Raw genomic sequence first — 17,974 nt, 5'->3', positions numbered from 1 at the left:
CACATCGGTCATCACTTGGGGTTTTAATGAAAGGTGAATGAGGTGCCCAGAAATAGAAGTCTACTCACTACCAACCTCGTGGTAATAGATTTTAACCCACCATAAGACTTACAACAGGTTTGTTTCTTTACAATTCCCAAGGACAGTTTATGGATAGTTGGGTTGTTCAGCATTTCTTGGAAAGATGGTCAGAGGACCTCCAGGGACCCCTGCCCCTCTGTGCACCAGGCCTTTCCCCTCTGCTCTGGTTCATCTTTTAGAAGGATGAGGCTCTCCGCCCTGCCCCCCACCTGGGGGGGCTTCCCTTATCGCTCCCCAGCACCGCAGCTGCCCTCTTGGCCTCTAACACAACCTGAAATCATCACGTGCTGCTGTGTCCACCCCCCCCCCCACCCCCACCCCCGATGCCTCTGTCCTCTGTGCCTGGGTGGGAACTGGCAGGGAGTGGACTTTCGGACACGTTGCCAAGTGAATAAGCACATGCCTTTGAACTGGATCTTCTTTTGCTTGGGGATTGCAAAGCAAATTTCACCCAGCAAGTCAAAGCTGCTTAGTAGCTTCCTCACAGCCCCACGTGCGTGTTCAGCGATAGGAGGCAAGGCGAGCTCTGGGGAGCAGTGGGGGTGTGTGCTCTGCCACCTCTTCGGGCAGTGTCAGCAGACCACACTGCCACTCTGAGGCTAACTCAACTTTAAGAGGAAAATTCAGAGAACAATGTGTATTTCTTGCTAAATCCCTCTGATGTCATTTCTGCCTGAAGCCTGCATTTCCTCCGCCATCACTCCCACTGCTGTCTTCAAGCTCTGCCTTCCCTTCTTAGCTTTAGGGGATGTGGTTGCCTTGCGAACTGCAGGTGGGCAGGGACAGTGTCTGCCTTCTTAGCCTGACGTAGTAGATGCTCATTAAAGTATGAAAAAAATCCATATTCAGTAGTAAACATTTACTTAGGCAGGGATACAGAGATAAAGGTTGAGTCTGTCTGCAGGCAGTCTACTGAGGGAACAGTAAGAAAACAGACCATGACAGCAAAGAGGAAATAGTTACAACCCAGGGATGCCAGTGTCTAGAAGCTTCTTCTCAGAGGGGCTGACGGTACCCAGGGGAAAGGGTCCCGGGGGAGCCTCCAGGCAGAGGGAACAGCGGCAGCTGTTGGGGGAGGATGGGGGTGCACAGGGCATGTGGGAGAGGAGTAGTGGGGGACGGTTCTTCCCAGGACCTCTGTCCCCTTCGGTCTCTAGCCATCCTTGCTTAGGGCCTTTAATGCATTTTGTTTTTCAGCTGATGAAGGTCGTGAATGAAATGTGTCCCAATATCACCAGGATTTACAACATTGGCAAAAGCCACCAGGGTCTGAAGCTGTATGCTGTGGAGATTTCCGACAACCCCGGGGTGCATGAAGTCGGTAAGGGGTGCCCCTGTGACGCGGCTGTCCCTCTCTCCTGTGGGGTCTTCTCCAAGGGCCAGGAGGGGGCTCACCCTATGAGAACAGTCATGGAGGGGAACATGGGTTAGCCACCAGACTTCCATGTTGTGTAGCTCTCATCTTGTAGTAAGGGCTGTAGTATTGAATCTAGAAATATCTCCCCCTTTCTTTCAAATGAGCCTTATTGGATTCCATGTTCTCCATCTCTGAGACCAGTCACAGTAGCACAAAAATGAAGGTGGCTGGAGACTGTTAGGACAGTGTCCTCTTCCAGGAGAAAATTCTGAACTCCCTGGTCATTTAATAGCTCAAGGTAAAGGGGGAGGCCTCAAAATCCTTTTTCTCTCAATCTTATTTTCAAGCACTTTCTGTTTTCAGTCATTTCCCATTCGGTCCCTCCCAAACCATGTTCCTGCAGGTCAGACAGGCTTCTTGGGTCTTCTTTGTGGCAATTATGAGGGTCCTTTTGAAATCCCCTGATATTTGAGTGCAAATATTTGTCTGAGCCACTCAATTTTAACATTCATCAATATCTCCCGCAGGCTAACCTTTTAGAGGGTAAGGGCTTTATCAGTTGGTAAAGTTGCATTTCTTCAAAAGCAACAGCTTTATCAGTGAGACGGAAAGAAGCATCCTTAGCTTATTCCCAGCAGTGCTAAACCCCAATGTTTAAGAAGTTGATCTTCAGAAGAGAAAATATCCAAAAACAGCCCTCTTCATAAAATTATGTCATTGCTGATTTGGCCTGGTGGACTATTTTCTGCTTATGTTTATTCATCTTTGAGGCCTGAAAAATTTAATAGGAAGTATTTTTTAAGAAAAATAATTACTCCCACCCCCCCCAAAAAAGAAAAATGATTGCTATGGTTTAATTTGTAAACTTTAAACTACAAGCACTGTTATTTTATGTTTTCTTGGTAAATAAGGATAAAATGATAAACCTGTGGCTGGTGTCATCTAAGATTTGCCTACACATTTTTTTATCTACCCAACTATTTGGGAATTAAAAAATGGCACTAATTTGAACAGTGAATAAAAAAGTATTTACAAAACTCCCTTGGGGAAATGGCAAGAAAGGGGGGAAACTCAACTTCCCCTCATGGAGAATTCTTGATATTCTCACAAGCAGTAGAGACAACCAAAGCAATAGGCAGAGCCCTCAATTTGGGGGGTTGTTCCTATGAAACTTAACCCTGCAAAGGATAGGCTTAAGCCTACTTAAAATTAGGCCTAAGAGTCACCCCCAGAGAACCTCTTTTGTTGCTCAGATGTGGCCTCTCTCAGCCAACACAGCAAGCAAACTCACTGCCCTCTCCTTGTCTACGTGGGACATGACTCCCAGGAGTGTGGACCTTCCTGGCAGTGTGGGACAGAAATCCTAAAATGAGCTGGGACTCAGCATCAAGGGATTGAGAAAACCTTCTCGACCGAAAGGGGGAAGAGAGAAATGAGACCAAATAAAGTGTCAATGGCTGAGAGATTCTAAACAGAGTCGAGAGGTTATCCTGGAGGTTACTCTTATGCATTTTATAGATATCACCTTTTTAATTAAGGTGTAATGGAGAGGCTGGAGGGAAGTACCTGAAAATGTAGAGCTATATTCCAGTAGCCATGTTTCTTGAAGATGATTGTATAATGATAGAGCTTTGGCAGTGTGACTGTGTGATTGTGAAAACCTTGTGTCGGATGCTCCTTTTATCTACCTTATCAACAGATGACTAAAACATATGGATTAAAATAAGTAAATAATAGGGGGAACAAATGTTAAAATAAATTTAGTAGATTGAAATGCTAGTGATCAAAGAAAGGGAGGCATAAGGGGTATGATTTGTATGAGTTTTTTTCTGTTTTCTCTTAATTTCTTTTTCTGAATTGTTGCAATGTTCTAAGAAATGATCATGATGATGAATATAGAACTGTGTGATGTTATTGTGAGTTGTTTATATATCAAGAATGGAAAGATCATATGGTAAGAGTGTTTGTGTTTGTATATTGTTGTGTTGAATAAAAATAAATTTAAAAAATCTTTACATATAAGAAAAAAATGGCACAGATATAATCATGGAGGCTTATTTGAAAGAACAAATAAGACTGAAATTGTCGGTCTCTATTATTCTGAGATTCCCCCCCCACACACACACGACATGGTTACTGTTGTGCTGTGAGTATTCCGCGTGAACGTGTCTCTCTCCCCCTCTCCGAGCGAAGGTGAGCCCGAGTTCCACTACATCGCGGGGGCGCATGGCAACGAGGTGCTGGGCCGGGAGCTGACACTGCTGCTGCTGCAGTTCCTGTGCCAGGAGTACCTGGCCGGGAACCCGCGCATCGTCCACCTGGTGGAGGAGACCCGGGTCCACGTGCTGCCCTCCCTCAACCCCGACGGCTACGAGACAGCCTTCCAAGGGGTAACCCGCCAGCCCTCCGGGGTGCTCGGCCACGCTCAGTGCACTGCCACATCCTCAGCGCTCCTGTCACACGGCCCCACGGGGCTTAGGAACCATGCGAGCAGAAGCTGAGTATTGGGATGGCCCTATTAGGTGCACACGCCAACCCAGGAGGAGGCTGTGAACGATGATAGTTATATGCAGAGTGCTGGTCGTCCGATAGAACGATAAGACCTAACATTTTGCCACCAGCCTGGGCTAACCTGGGTTATTACCTTTCCCCCTTTCATCAGTCCTCTGATGAGAGTCGTTTTTATTATTCTGATATTTATATCTCATGTTCTAATTGATCTCCATTATGTAAAGGATATAGTTAGTATTATGCTGAATGTGAGTAATTATAAATCATAATAGGTGGGAATGAAATGGAGAATACATATGGAAAACAAAGGTACCTATCAAGTGCAAACTTTACAATACAGAATTGTGTTTGCATTTATAAATGGTGCAAATGCGGTAGATTTCCGTGATTGATGGTAGTTATGTTCTATAAAGTCACTGAAGACCCTGGATTAGCAGACACTGAAGCATTGGCCCTAGGAGGAATAGAGGGTTAGGTTCCTGTGAGCCTCTGGTCACAAGGTTTTCACCACCTGATCAGGACAACCTTATTTTATGTGTGTTTCTTTTTAAAGACACCTTATTTAATAGGTCTTGGTGGTTCATTAATAAACTCATGGCCAACAGCCCTGTGACTGAGGTCTGAAGGAATGTCATCAACACACACCTTTTCTCTATAAGACACACCACAGCCTACTCAGGCTTAGGGACACTAGACAGCACTTCAGCATTGCACTGGGGATCATTTTAAACAGCAAAATTACACACACCAAAGTGTGAAAATGTGGCACTACATATGCTGCAAAAAGGGTGCTAATTTTACAGAATGAGAGCTTAAACAAGTAGGCAGTGTGTCACTTCAGCTGGGCATATGTCATCAGGTGACTCAAAGTTTTCATCTCTCTGTGTATGTCCATGAATGACTTCCAAACAACTGCCAATACTGATTTGGGGATCACAGATAAATCTTAGTGACTATGTGAATTTGCAAACACAGAATCTGTGAATAATGAAGATCACCTGTAGTCTATTAGGGCTTTACAATGCTAAACAGTGAGGCAGGCTCGTGGGCAGGTCAGGGAGAATGCACTAGCACGGTGGTGGTTGGTTTTGCCATGACGGGGTCTTTGCTTCCTTACTGCTTGGAGGTTCTGCCGAGCAGCGTAGAAGGGAGGGGAGACGAGGTGGAATGGGGACCTGATACTTTCTGAGTACTGCCCTGTGGCAGGAGTGGTTCCGCATCCCTCTTTGGACTGATTTGGCTGTGTCATCCATCACCCATCCAACACTAATAGAAAAGGCTTTTTGATGTTGTCCCGTAGAGGGTCCAGAAGCTTAGAGACACAGCCCAAATGGAGTCAGAGTTGGAGGTGTCTGAGGCGTAGGGAGGGAGGGCTGTCCCGCAGGCTGTGGTCCCTCACCCTCTCTGTTGTCCCCCAGGGCTCGGAGCTGGGCGGCTGGTCCCTGGGCCGCTGGACTCACGACGGGATCGACATCAACAACAACTTTCCCGACTTGAACACGCCGCTCTGGGAGGCGGAGGACCGATGGGGCGTCCTGAGGAAGGTTCCCAACCACCACGTCGCGATTCCTGAGTGGTTTCAGTCTGAAAACGCCACGGTGAGCAGCCAGGCCCCGCGAACCGTGCAGCTGCGAGGGCCGGGGGTGATACTTGCTGGGCTTGGCAGAGGAGGTGACGTTAAAGAACAAGACGAGATCATTGTTTTCCTTCCATGTTTCCTTCAAAAGTAGGGAATGTGCTCGATAATAACCACCTTCTAAATGCATATCTGGGGAGATTCTTCATAGAAAAGAAATCATTTAATTTTATTTCTTTATCATCATATATAGTGATTCGAAAACAAAAAGCACCCTCCACAGAATCTTAGAGTTGTGTGTGTTTATTGTTATTACCATTATTATCCAATTATTATAAAATTATAACATAATTATCCATTATTACCAATATTCTCAGCTATATGGCTGTGAAATAATCCTTAGTTCTCACTGATTGCTTGAGGTATCTTATTTTACTTTAAAAAATATTTTATTAATATTTAACAGATTTAAATAATAGATATATTACATTTAGTTCTTCTTCAGAAAGAAAATTAAAAGTGGATAGGGAATGTTTTCCCCAAGTCTTGTAGTTAGGTTCAGCTGTCAAGTTGGGCAGGTGATGGTGTCTAGTTCAGTTGCTGTGGATTTGAATCATTAGCTTGTTAAACTCATCTAATGGCTGATTACATATGCAGTCTCTAAGGGAGTGCCTTCTACAATGAGTGATGTTTAATTTAATTCATGGGAAGCTTAAAAGAGGGAGCTCAGCACACCTCATCTCAGCACTTACAGCTCAGCCCAGACCTATGGAGATGCAGAAAGGAATCACCCCAGGAAAGCTATTGGAACCCAGAAGCTGGAAAGAAGACCAGCAGAGATCACCCTGTGCCTTCCTGTGTAAGAGAGAACCTCAGATGAAAGTTAGCTGCCCTTCCTCTGAAGAACTATACATTTTTAACTAAATAAATCCCCTTGTATTAAAAGCCAATCCATCTGTGGTGTGTTGCATTCTGGCAGCTTTGGCAGACTAGATCACCAAGCGTCTTAGGTCTTGTTTCATAAAGAGCATGTTATAGAAGAAATAATTCTCACTAAATGTGCCATGCCTTTTATTGCCTCCTCAGCCCATAGTAACCTATCCCTTACCCCTGTTCTTTGATCATATTTGTCTTTCAAGAAGCCTGTCTTAATTGCTATGCAAGTTGGCCTCAGGCTCAGCTGCATATAACCAAACAATGATAGTCACAGTGACTTAACAAGGTAGAAGTTTATTTCTTCTTTCACCTGAAGGAGTCCTGGAAGCAGATGGCACAGGGCCAGCCATATAGTTGCCCCATGATCCTCAGGAAGCCAGGATTCCTCTTTCTACCTCTACAAGGTCTACATGTGACTTCCCTCCTCAAGGTCAGGATCTAGGATGACAGGTGGTGCTCTAGCTGTGAGTAGATGAAGGGTAAAAAGAGGTCCTTCTCTCAGATCAGAGGCCCTTCTAGAATCCGTGTCCAACACTTCTGATTAAATCTCGTGGACCAGATTTTAGTCACATGGTGTTAACCCAACGCATCCAAGTCTGGGGATTGCTGTATTTTAGGCAAGTGCATTGCAGCCTGGAAAGGAATTGCACTTCTCTTGAGGCTTCCAGGGAGAACAGATGGAGCATCAGCTTTACTGCTCTGCCTCAGAGCTCCAGCCCACAGTAAGGGCTGGCAATATTCACTGGACAAGGACCAGCCTAGTCATTCCATTGAGTGAAATCATAGTAGTATAACCCTTACCTTCCAGAAATTCCCATTTAAGTAATGGAAAGAGACAATGGATATACCCTATAGGGTTAGTTAGAATGCCCAAGGGTCTCTTACTGGGGATTTGGGGGAGGTGGGGGTAGGGGGGCTGAATCGTCCGAATCTTTTCTCTTACTTCCTAAGTCTAAAACACAGAAACCTTCTACTTCACATTTGTCTTAGGGACACCTGGCCAAGCTGTGAATTCATGTGATGTCATAATTTGGCAACCTTCAGATCAAAATTGAAATTTGGTTGTCGGGTCTCTTAGCCCTGCAGCTGTAAGCGATAGGTAATTATTTTAGCACAGTCAGAGGAAGGTTCCCGGAGTTCAGCCTTTGCTTTGAGGCCAGAATTTAGGATTTTGAGCTTGTTGTTATCTAGAAATACAAGGTGAATTACACAAATCCACCATCATGGTGAGAGTTGCCAATACACCTCTCGTTTATGGAGGTGTCAAATGAGAAATCAGCAAAAAGGAAGAAGATTTGAATAACAAAATTAATGGGCTTGATACAAGGGACTTTGACTACTCTACAGCCAAAATTAGAGAATATATTTTATTCTTAAGAATCTCAAAAATTTATCATGGGTTGGACTGAAAATGCAATCTCAACAAATTTCAGAGAATGGGAGTTATATAGGCTATAGCCTCTCACCACCATACGAAAAGCTAGAAGGCAGTGAAAAGAAGATAAAACATCACCATGTATTTAGAAAAAAATGTAAAAAGCACTTTTAAATAATGAGTCAAAGAAAAAGATGATACTGGCAACTAAAAAAAAAATTACAGCTGAATAATACCAAAACCATTACATATAAAAAGTTGTGGCATATAGCAAAAATACTGTTTTAGGGAAATGTGTAACTTTAAGTGATTACATTGGTAAAGAAAAAAGGCTGAAAATGAGAGCAAAAGAATAACCGAAGAAACCCAAAGAAAGATAAAAAAAGTAAGAATAGCTATCAGTGAAACAATAGAAAACAGAAGAATTATGAAGTAATTTGAGGAAAGAAGCATTTGATAAGATTTAACAATTGCTCATAATAAAATTGCTTAGTCAACTAAAATATGCAAGTGCTCTTGCATGTGAAGTTTAGAGTCAACTTGTTAGGTTCCAAAAACAAAATAAAAATAAGACAACAACAAAACCCTGTTGTGCTTTTGATTGGAATTATAAATTAAAATTATGAATCACTTTGGGCAACCCATATTAGAACTATTATACTAAAACTATGGGTCATAACCTTATGATAGTAAATATTCCTTTCCATGAACATGGGATAGCTCTCCATTTATTTAGGATTTCTTCAGTGTCCTTTGTATAATTGTTTTTGTGTACAGGTCTTGCGCATTGTATACAGGTCTTGTATATTTTTTGTTAGATTTATTCTTAGGTCAAGAATAGCTAGGCCGGAAGGGGACGCGGCTCCCACCGGAGTGGAGCGACAGGCCGGCGGCGGCGGCAGGAACGAGCGGCCCCAGGCAGCCTCGGAGCAGGGCACCGGAGCGCCGAGCGGCCGCGGGAGCTGCTCAAGGAGGTCCAGTCCAGGTGCAGCAGCAAGGAGTATTCTCAGAGCCGAGTGATGCAGATGTTCTAAGAAATGATCATGGTGATGAATATACAACTATGTGATGATATTTTGAGCCATTGATGTACACATTCCATACACTTGTATGGAATGGTTGTATGTTAAGAATGTGTTTGGACGGATCCAAGATGGCGTCTTAGTAAGGTACATGCGTCTTAGTTCCTCCGACTCCAAATCAACTAATAGGTGAACAGAAACAGTACAAAACAACTCCCGGGGCTACAGCAGGGAATGGACACACAGCGTAACCAAGTCTGGGCTGGCTAGTCTGACTGCGAAACTCAGCTGCGGTGAGTGAGATCCCCGAGCGGCGGGCGATTTCCTGAGCAGCCGCAGCTGCGGCGGTCCGAGCTAATCCCTCCCTCCTTCCGGGGCTGGCTGAGAGACTCGGAGAGACAAGCTTCCCAGCCAAGGCGGCCGGCACCACACTTTTGCGGGTGGCTTCGAGTCCGCGACTACAAGTCTCGGATCAGAGGGCTATCCAAAGTCTGGGCTGGCAAGTCTGATTCCGAGTCTTGGCTGCGGCGAGACCCCCGAGCGGCCGCAGCTGCGGCGGTCCGAGCTAATCCCTCCCTCCTTCCGGGGCTGGCTGAGAGACTCGGAGAGACAAGCTTCCCAGCCAAGGCGGCCGGCGCCACACTTTTGCGGGCGGCTTCGAGTCCGCGACTACAAGTCTCGGATCAGAGGGCTATCCATAGTCTGGGCTGGCAAGTCTGATTGCGAGACGTGGCTGCGGCGAGACCCCCGAGCGGCCGCAGCTGCGGCGGTCCGAGCTAATCCCTCCCTCCTTCCCAGGCCGGCTGAGAGTATCGGAGAAGTAAGTTCCCCAAGCCGAGGCAGGCGGCGCCCTTCTTTTGCGGGCGGCTTCGAGTCTCGGCTTTAAGTCCGCGGCTACGAGTCCCGGATCAGAGGGCTATCCAAAGTCTGGGCTGGCTAGACTGACTGCGAGACTCGGCTGCAGTGAGACCCCCGAGCGGCGTGCGATCTCCCGATCAGCGGCAGCTGCGGTGGTCCGAGCTACTCCCTCCCCCCTTTCCGGGCCGGCTGAGAGTATTGGAGAAGCAAGTTTCCCAAGCCGAGGCAGGTGGCACCCCTCTTTTGCGGGCGGCTTCGAGTCTCTGCTTCGAGTCCGCGGATACGAGTCTCAGATAGGAGGGCTATCCAAGCCGCAGAAGCCCCCCCCCCCCCACGGGAGGCTTCCTGGTCCGGTGGGGAATCCCCCAGGCCCGCTGCGGCCCGCAACCAGCCACAGGGTCCCCTCAAGCCGCGGCAGCTGACGCCCCCACCACGCGCGGCCCCTGAACCAACGGAGAGATTTGGATCCGAAAGCCCCAGGCCACAGAGATCGGTGACTGGGGGAGACCCATTCCAAACACTTGAGACAAACGTGTGCCACGTGCGCCACGTACTGGGCAAGATAAGAAAAACAGATCCCAGAGATTTCACAGAAAAATCTTACAACCTTGCTGGGTCCAACACCCAGAGAAATCTGAATAAATGCCCAGACGCCAGCAGCAGAAGATAACTGTCCACGCTCAAAAGATTGAGAATATGGCCCAGTCAAAGGAACAAACCAATAGCTCAAATGAGACACAAGAGCTGAGACAACTAATCCTGAATATACGAACAGAAATGGAAAACCTCTTCAAAAATGAAATCGATAAATTGAGGGAGGACATGAAGAGGACATGGGCTGAACATAAAGAAGAAATAGAAAAACTGAAAAAACAAATCGCAGAACTTATGGAAGTGAAGGATAAAGTAGCAAACATAGAAAAAATAATGGATAGTTACAATGATAGATTTAAAGAGACAGAAGATAGAATTAGTGATTTGGAGGATGGAACATCTGAATTCCAAAAAGAAACAGAAACTATAGGGAAAAGAATGGAGAAATTTGAACAGGGTATCAGGGAACTCAAGGACAATATGAACCGCACAAATATACGTGTTGTGGGTGTCCCAGAAGGAGAAGAGAAGGGAAAAGGAGGAGAAAAACTAATGGAAGAAATTTTCACTGAAAATTTCCCAACTCTTATGAAAGACCTAAAATTACAGATCCAAGAAGTGCAGCGCACCCCAAAGAGATTAGACCCAAATAGGCGTTCTCCAAGACACTTACTAGTTAGAATGTCAGAGGTCAATGAGAAAGAGAGGATCTTGAAAGCAGCAAGAGAAAAACAATCCATCACATACAAGGGAAACCCAATAAGACTATGTGTAGATTTCTCAGCAGAAACCATGGAAGCTAGAAGACAGTGGGATGATATATTTAAAATACTAAAAGAGAAAAACTGCCAACCAAGACTCCTATATCCAGCAAAATTATCCTTCAAAAATGAGGGAGAAATTAAAACATTCTCAGACAAAAAGTCACTGAAAGAATTCGTGACCAAGAGACCAGCTCTGCAAGAAATACTAAAGGGAGCATTAGAGTCAGATACAAAAAGACAGAAGAGAGAGATATGGAAAAGAGTGTAGAAAGAAGGAAAATCAGATATGATATATATAATACAAAAGGCAAAATGTTAGAGGAAAATATTATCCAAACAGTAATAACACTAAATGTCAATGGACTGAATTCCCCAATCAAAAGACATAGATTGGCAGAATGGATTAAAAAACAGGATCCTTCTATATGCTGTCTACAGGAAACACATCTTAGACCCAAAGATAAACATAGGTTGAAAGTGAAAGGTTGGGAAAAGATATTTCATGCAAATAACAACCAGAAAAGAGCAGGAGTGGCTATACTAATATCCAACAAATTAGACTTCAAATGTAAAGCAGTTAAAAGAGACAAAGAAGGACACTATATACTAATAAAAGGAACAATTAAACAAGAAGACATGACAATCATAAATATTTACGCACCGAACCAGAATGCCCCAAAATACGTGAGGAATACACTGCAAACACTGAAAAGGGAAATAGACTCATATACTATAATAGTTGGAGACTTCAACTCACCACTCTCATCAAGGGACAGAACATCTAGACAGAAGATCAACAAAGAAATAGAGAATCTGAATATTACTATAAATGAACTAGACTTAATAGACATTTATAGGACATTACATCCCACAACAGCAGGATACACCTTTTTCTCAAGTGCTCATGGATCATTCTCAAAGATAGACCATATGCTGGGTCACAAAGCAAGTCTTAACAAATTTAAAAAGATTGAAATCTTACACAACACTTTCTCGGACCATAAAGGAATGATGTTGGAAATCAATAATAGGCAGAGTGCCAGAAAATTCACAAGTACGTGGAGGCTCAACAACACACTCCTAAACAACGAGTGGGTCAAAGAAGAAATGGCTAGAGAAATTAGCAAATACCTCGAGGCGAATGAAAATGAAAACACAACATATCAAAACTTATGGGACGCAGCAAAGGCAGTGCTAAGAGGGAAATTTATTGCTCTAAATGCCTATATCAGAAAAGAAGAAAAGGCAAAAATTCAGGAATTAACTATCCATTTGGAAGAACTGGAGAAAGAACAGCAAGCTAACCCCAAAGCAAGCAAAAGGAAAGAAATAACAAAGATTAGAGCACAAATAAATGAAATTGAAAACATGAAAACAATAGAGAAAATCAATAAGGCCAGAAGTTGGTTCTATGAGAAAATCAATAAGATTGATGGGCCCTTAGCAAGATTGACAAAAAGAAGAAGAGAGAGGATGCAAATAAATAAGATCAGAAATGGAAGAGGAGACATAACTACTGACCTCACAGAAATAAAGGAGGTAATAACAGGATACTATGAACAACTTTACACTAATAAATACAACAATTTAGAGGAAATGGACGGGTTCCTGGAAAGACATGAACAACCAACTTTGACTCAAGAAGAGATAGATGATCTCAACAAACCAATCACAAGTAAAGAAATCGAAGCAGTCATTCAAAAGCTTCCTAAAAAGAAAAGTCCAGGACCAGACGGCTTCACATGTGAATTCTATCAAACATTCCAGAAAGAATTAGTACCAACTCTCCTCAAACTCTTCAAAAAAATCAAAGTGGAGGGAAAACTACCTAACTCATTCTATGAAGCCAACATTACCCTCATACCAAAACCAGGCAAAGATATTACAAGAAAAGAAAACTACAGGCCGATCTCTCTAATGAATATTGATGCAAAAATCCTCAATAAAATTCTAGCAAATCGTATCCAACAACACATTAAAAGAATTATTCATCATGACCAAGTAGGATTCATCCCAGGTATGCAAGGATGGTTCAACATAAGAAAATCAATTAATGTAATACACCATATCAACAAATCAAAGCAGAAAAATCACATGATCATCTCAATTGATGCAGAGAAGGCATTTGACAAGATTCAACATCCTTTCCTGTTGAAAACACTTCAAAGATAGGAATACAAGGGAACTTCCTTAAAATGATAGAGGGAATATATGAAAAACCCACAGCTAATATCATCCTTAATGGGGAAAAATTGAAAACGTTCCCCCTAAGATCAGGAACAAGACAAGGATGTCCACTATCACCACTATTATTCAACATTGTGTTGGAGGTTCTAGCCAGAGCAATTAGACAAGAAAAAGAAATACAAGGCATCAAAATTGGAAAGGAAGAAGTAAAACTATCACTGTTTGCAGACGATATGATACTATACGTCGAAAACCCAGAAAAATCCACAACAAAACTACTAGAGCTAATAAATGAGTACAGCAAAGTAGCAGGTTACAAGATCAACATTCAAAAATCTGTAGCATTTCTATACACTAGTAATGAACAAGCTGAGGGGGAAATCAAGAAACGAATCCCATTTACAATTGCAACTAAAAGAATAAAATACCTAGGAATAAATTTAACTAAAGAGACAAAAGACCTATACAAAGAAAACTACAAAAAACTGCTAAAAGAAATCACAGAAGACCTAAACAGATGGAAGGGCATACCGTGTTCATGGATTGGAAGACTAAATATAGTTAAGATGTCAATCCTACCTAAATTGATTTACAGATTCAATGCAATACCAATCAAAATCCCAACAACTTATTTTTCAGAAATAGAAAAACCAATAAGCAAATTTATCTGGAAGGGCAGGGTGCCCCGAATTGCTAAAAACATCTTGAGGAAAAAAAACGAAGCTGGAGGTCTTGCGCTGCCAGACTTTAAGGCATATTATGAAGCCACAGTGGTCAAAACAGCATGGTATTGGCATAAAGATAGATATATCGACCAATGGAATCGAATAGAGTGCTCAGATATAGACCCTCTCATCTATGGTCATTTGATCTTTGATAAGGGAGTCAAGCCAACTCACCTGGGACAGAACAGTCTCTTCAATAAATGGTGCCTAGAGAACTGGATATCCATATGCAAAAGAATGAAAGAAGACCCATATCTCACACCCTATACAAAAGTTAACTCAAAATGGATCAAAGATCTAAACATTAGGTCTAAGACCATAGAACAGTTAGAGGAAAATGTAGGGAGATATCTTATGAATCTTACAATTGGAGGCGGTTTTATGGACCTTACACCTAAAGCAAGAGCACTGAAGAAGGAAATAAATAAATGGGAACTCCTCAAAATTAAACACTTTTGTGCATCAAAGAACTTCATCAAGAAAGTAGAAAGACAGCCTACACAATGGGAATCAATATTTGGAAATGACATATCAGATAAAGGTCTAGTATCCAGAATTTATAATGAGATTGTTCAACTCAACAACAAAAAGATAGCCAACCCAATTACAAAATGGGAAAAAGACTTGAATAGACACCTCTCAGAGGAGGAAATACAAATGGCCAAAAGACACATGAAGAGATGCTCAATGTCCCTGGCCATTAGAGAAATGCAAATCAAAACCACAATGAGATATCATTTCACACCCACCAGAATGGCCATTATCAACAAAACAGAAAATGACAAGTGCTGGAGAGGATGCGGAGAAAGAGGCACACTTATCCACTGTTGGTGGGAATGTCAAATGGTGCAACCACTGTGGAAAGCAGTTTGGCGGTTCCTCAAAAAGCTGAATATAGAACTGCCATACGATCCAGCAATACCATTGCTGGGAATCTACTCAAAGGAATTAAGGGCAAAAACTCAAACAGACATTTGCACACCAATGTTTATAGCAGCGTTATTTACAATTGCAAAGAGATGGAAACAGCCAAAATGTCCATCAACAGACGAGTGGCTAAACAAACTGTGGTATATACGTATGATGGAATATTATGCAGCGTTAAGACAGGATAAACTTATGAAGCATGTAATAACATGGATGGACCTAGAAAACATTATGCTGAGTGAGTCTAGCCAAAAGCTAAAAGACAAATACTGTATGGTCCCAATGATGTGAATCGACACTCGAGAATAAACTTGGAATATGTCATTGGTAACAGAGTTCAGCAGGAGTTAGAAACAGGGTAAGATAATGGGTAATCGGAGCTGATGGAATACAGACGGTGCAATAGGACTAGATACAAAAACTCAAAAATGGACAGTACAATAATACCTAATTGTAAAGTAATCATGTTAAAATACTGAACGAAGCTGCATCTGAGCTATAGGTTTTTGTTTTGTTTTGTTTTGTTTGTTTTGTTCTTATTATTATTACTTTTATTTTTTTTCTCTATATTAACATTCTATATCTTTTTCTGTTATAATGCTAGTTCTTCTAAACCGATGCAAATGTACTAAGAAACGATGATCATGCATCTATGTGATGATGTTAAGAATTACTGATTGCATATGTAGAATGGTATGACGTCTAAAAAAAAAAAAAATGGTCAGCACAATACTGCCTAATTGTAATGTAATTATCTTGGAACGCTGAATGAAGCTGCATCTGATCTATAGTTTTTTTTTTGTTTGTTTGTTTTCTCTTATATATTTTTGTACTTTTTATTTTTATTTGTGTTTTCTCTCTGTGTTACCACTTTATTTCTTTTTCTGTTGTCGTGCTATTTCTTTCTCTAAATCGATGCATATGTACTGAGAAATGATGACCATACACCTATGTGATGATATTAAGAATTACTGATTGCTTATGTAGAATGGATTGATTTCTATTGTTGTGTTAGTTAATTTTTTTAATTAATAAAAAAAAAAAAAAAGAATAGCTAGGCCATTTCTAAAGAAGAATAAAGGTGGGAGGGCTTATCCTGTCAAACACAAAGATGTTGTGATGCTATAGCAATGACAGTGGTGTGGATTGGCACTAGGACAGACAAATAGAGTTATGAATGGAACAGAGAGTCCAGAAGCAGATTCATGCATGATAGGCTTATGATATCTATCTAACCACTGGGGAAAAAGTAGATTGCTTAAAAATGGAGATGAATAAACTGAAGATGGGTCCCTGCCTTATAACACACACACAAACAATAGATTAAGAAGTTAAATGCAAACAATAAGCTTTAGAGTATTAGGATATAACTGATGAGCTTTTAGGGTGAGGGAAAGCTATTTTAATGAAATGCAAAAACAGCATTAACCATAAAATATGAGATTAGTAAATTCATCCACATCAAAATAAGAAAGTTTGTTATCAAAAGATTTTTAAAACTTCAGTAACAAGCTACAATCTGGGAAGACTTACTTATTTGCAAATTAGATAACTGAGGAATAATTAGAATTTAAAAATAGAATAATGAGTAAATAAAAATAAGAACAACTCGGTATAGTAATGGGTGAAAAATATGATGAGGCAATTCATGGAAGCCGAAACATGGCTAATAAATATTGAAAGATGTTCAGTCTCATTAGTATTAGGAACTGCACATGAGACAACCCATTTGACTGGCAAAATTAAGAAGCCTGACAATACCCAAGTCTTGGAGAGACTATGGGTCAGGGATCTCTTAGATATTGTGTATGGGAGTGTAAATTAGCAAAAAAGCTTTGGAAAATAATTTGGTTACCTGAAAAGTGGAATATTTATGTATTTTATGACTCTGCAATACTACTCCTAGTTATATATGCAAGATAAATTTCAGAGACCAACCAAGAAAGTTCAAAAAACACGGTTCATTATAGCAAAAGAATCGAAAATGCCCTATATACTCATCATCACCATGAGAGTAGATAAAATAAATGATGAGCTATTCATATTGCAGTGAAAAAGACTGAACTACGCTAATATGTGTCAGTGCAGACAGATGTTAGAAACAATTTGAGTGGGGAAAAATATAGAAAAAAACAGTATGATCCCCCCCCCCCTTTTTTTTACCCACTCCTTTTTTTAGATCAAAAGCAAGTAAAACTAAATGGTGCATTTTTAGACAGACAAATATTGGATGTTGGGTTCACAGGTGTTTATTATATTCAAAGATATACGCTAAGTAAGAGGGCCAAGCATGGCTCACTGATTTTATACAGAAAGAGCTAAGGACTATTTTTACTCAAATCCTTGGTCTCTGATGTGTTTAAAACTTAATGAATCCTAATCAAGCCAATTTCATCCCTTAATTTTCTATACCACACAGTTAAGCCATTTTCAATGTTCATTTCTTTTCCATTATCAATTTTATTCTACTGCAATTATCTTCATAGTGATCAATGGTTTATTATTGATGTTTGATTTCCTTGATCAGTATTTGACCACATCAGACTTTTCAATTATAGCTTTAACACTGTGAATTTTCTTCTTTTTTAAAAAAAGCTTTTTATGGTAAAACATGGAAAACATGTTCAAAATTAGAGAAAGTATAAAGGTTCCGCCTTAGCTTCAACAACTTACCAGTTCATAGTTCATCTAGGTCCTCACCCTTTCTTTCCCTTCCCCTAGATTATTTGAAGCAAATGCCAGGCATCATGTTTCATCTGTAAATATTTAGATATACTAGGTATATCTAAAAGACAGGACCTCTCTATTAAAACTATAACCTAAATTCATTATCACATCAAATTAAAGTATTTCTTAATATTATAAAATATCCAGTCAATGTTCACATTTCCCCCATCATTGTTTATTTTTATAGTGTTTAATCAGAATTTAAACAAGACCATTCATTTTGATTGGTTTATAATTTTTGAAGTTTCCTTTGAACTGTAGTTTTCCCCGCTGTTACTTTCTCTCTTTCCTCCTTGCCGTTTTTTTCCTTCTTGAGGTTGTTTGTCTCATAGTG

The 17,974-nt window shown here is 41.3% G+C and overlaps 1 protein-coding gene across 1 annotated transcript in view; it reads left to right on the top strand.

Annotated features, from left to right (window-relative positions):
- The window catches only part of CPXM2 (carboxypeptidase X, M14 family member 2), a 133,322-nt gene that overhangs the window by 101,421 nt on the left and 13,927 nt on the right, over positions 1–17,974 (top strand). The window contains exons 8-10 of the mRNA XM_077126333.1: positions 1,279–1,402; positions 3,632–3,828; positions 5,368–5,547. Of these exons, the coding sequence (XP_076982448.1) occupies positions 1,279–1,402; positions 3,632–3,828; positions 5,368–5,547 (501 nt within the window). The remainder of the gene's footprint in view (positions 1–1,278; positions 1,403–3,631; positions 3,829–5,367; positions 5,548–17,974) is intronic.

The sequence above is a fragment of the Tamandua tetradactyla genome, chromosome 13 (genome assembly GCF_023851605.1).
Source record: "Tamandua tetradactyla isolate mTamTet1 chromosome 13, mTamTet1.pri, whole genome shotgun sequence".
Taxonomy (NCBI): Eukaryota; Metazoa; Chordata; class Mammalia; order Pilosa; family Myrmecophagidae; genus Tamandua; species Tamandua tetradactyla.
This window is presented reverse-complemented; position numbering and strand designations above follow the sequence as displayed.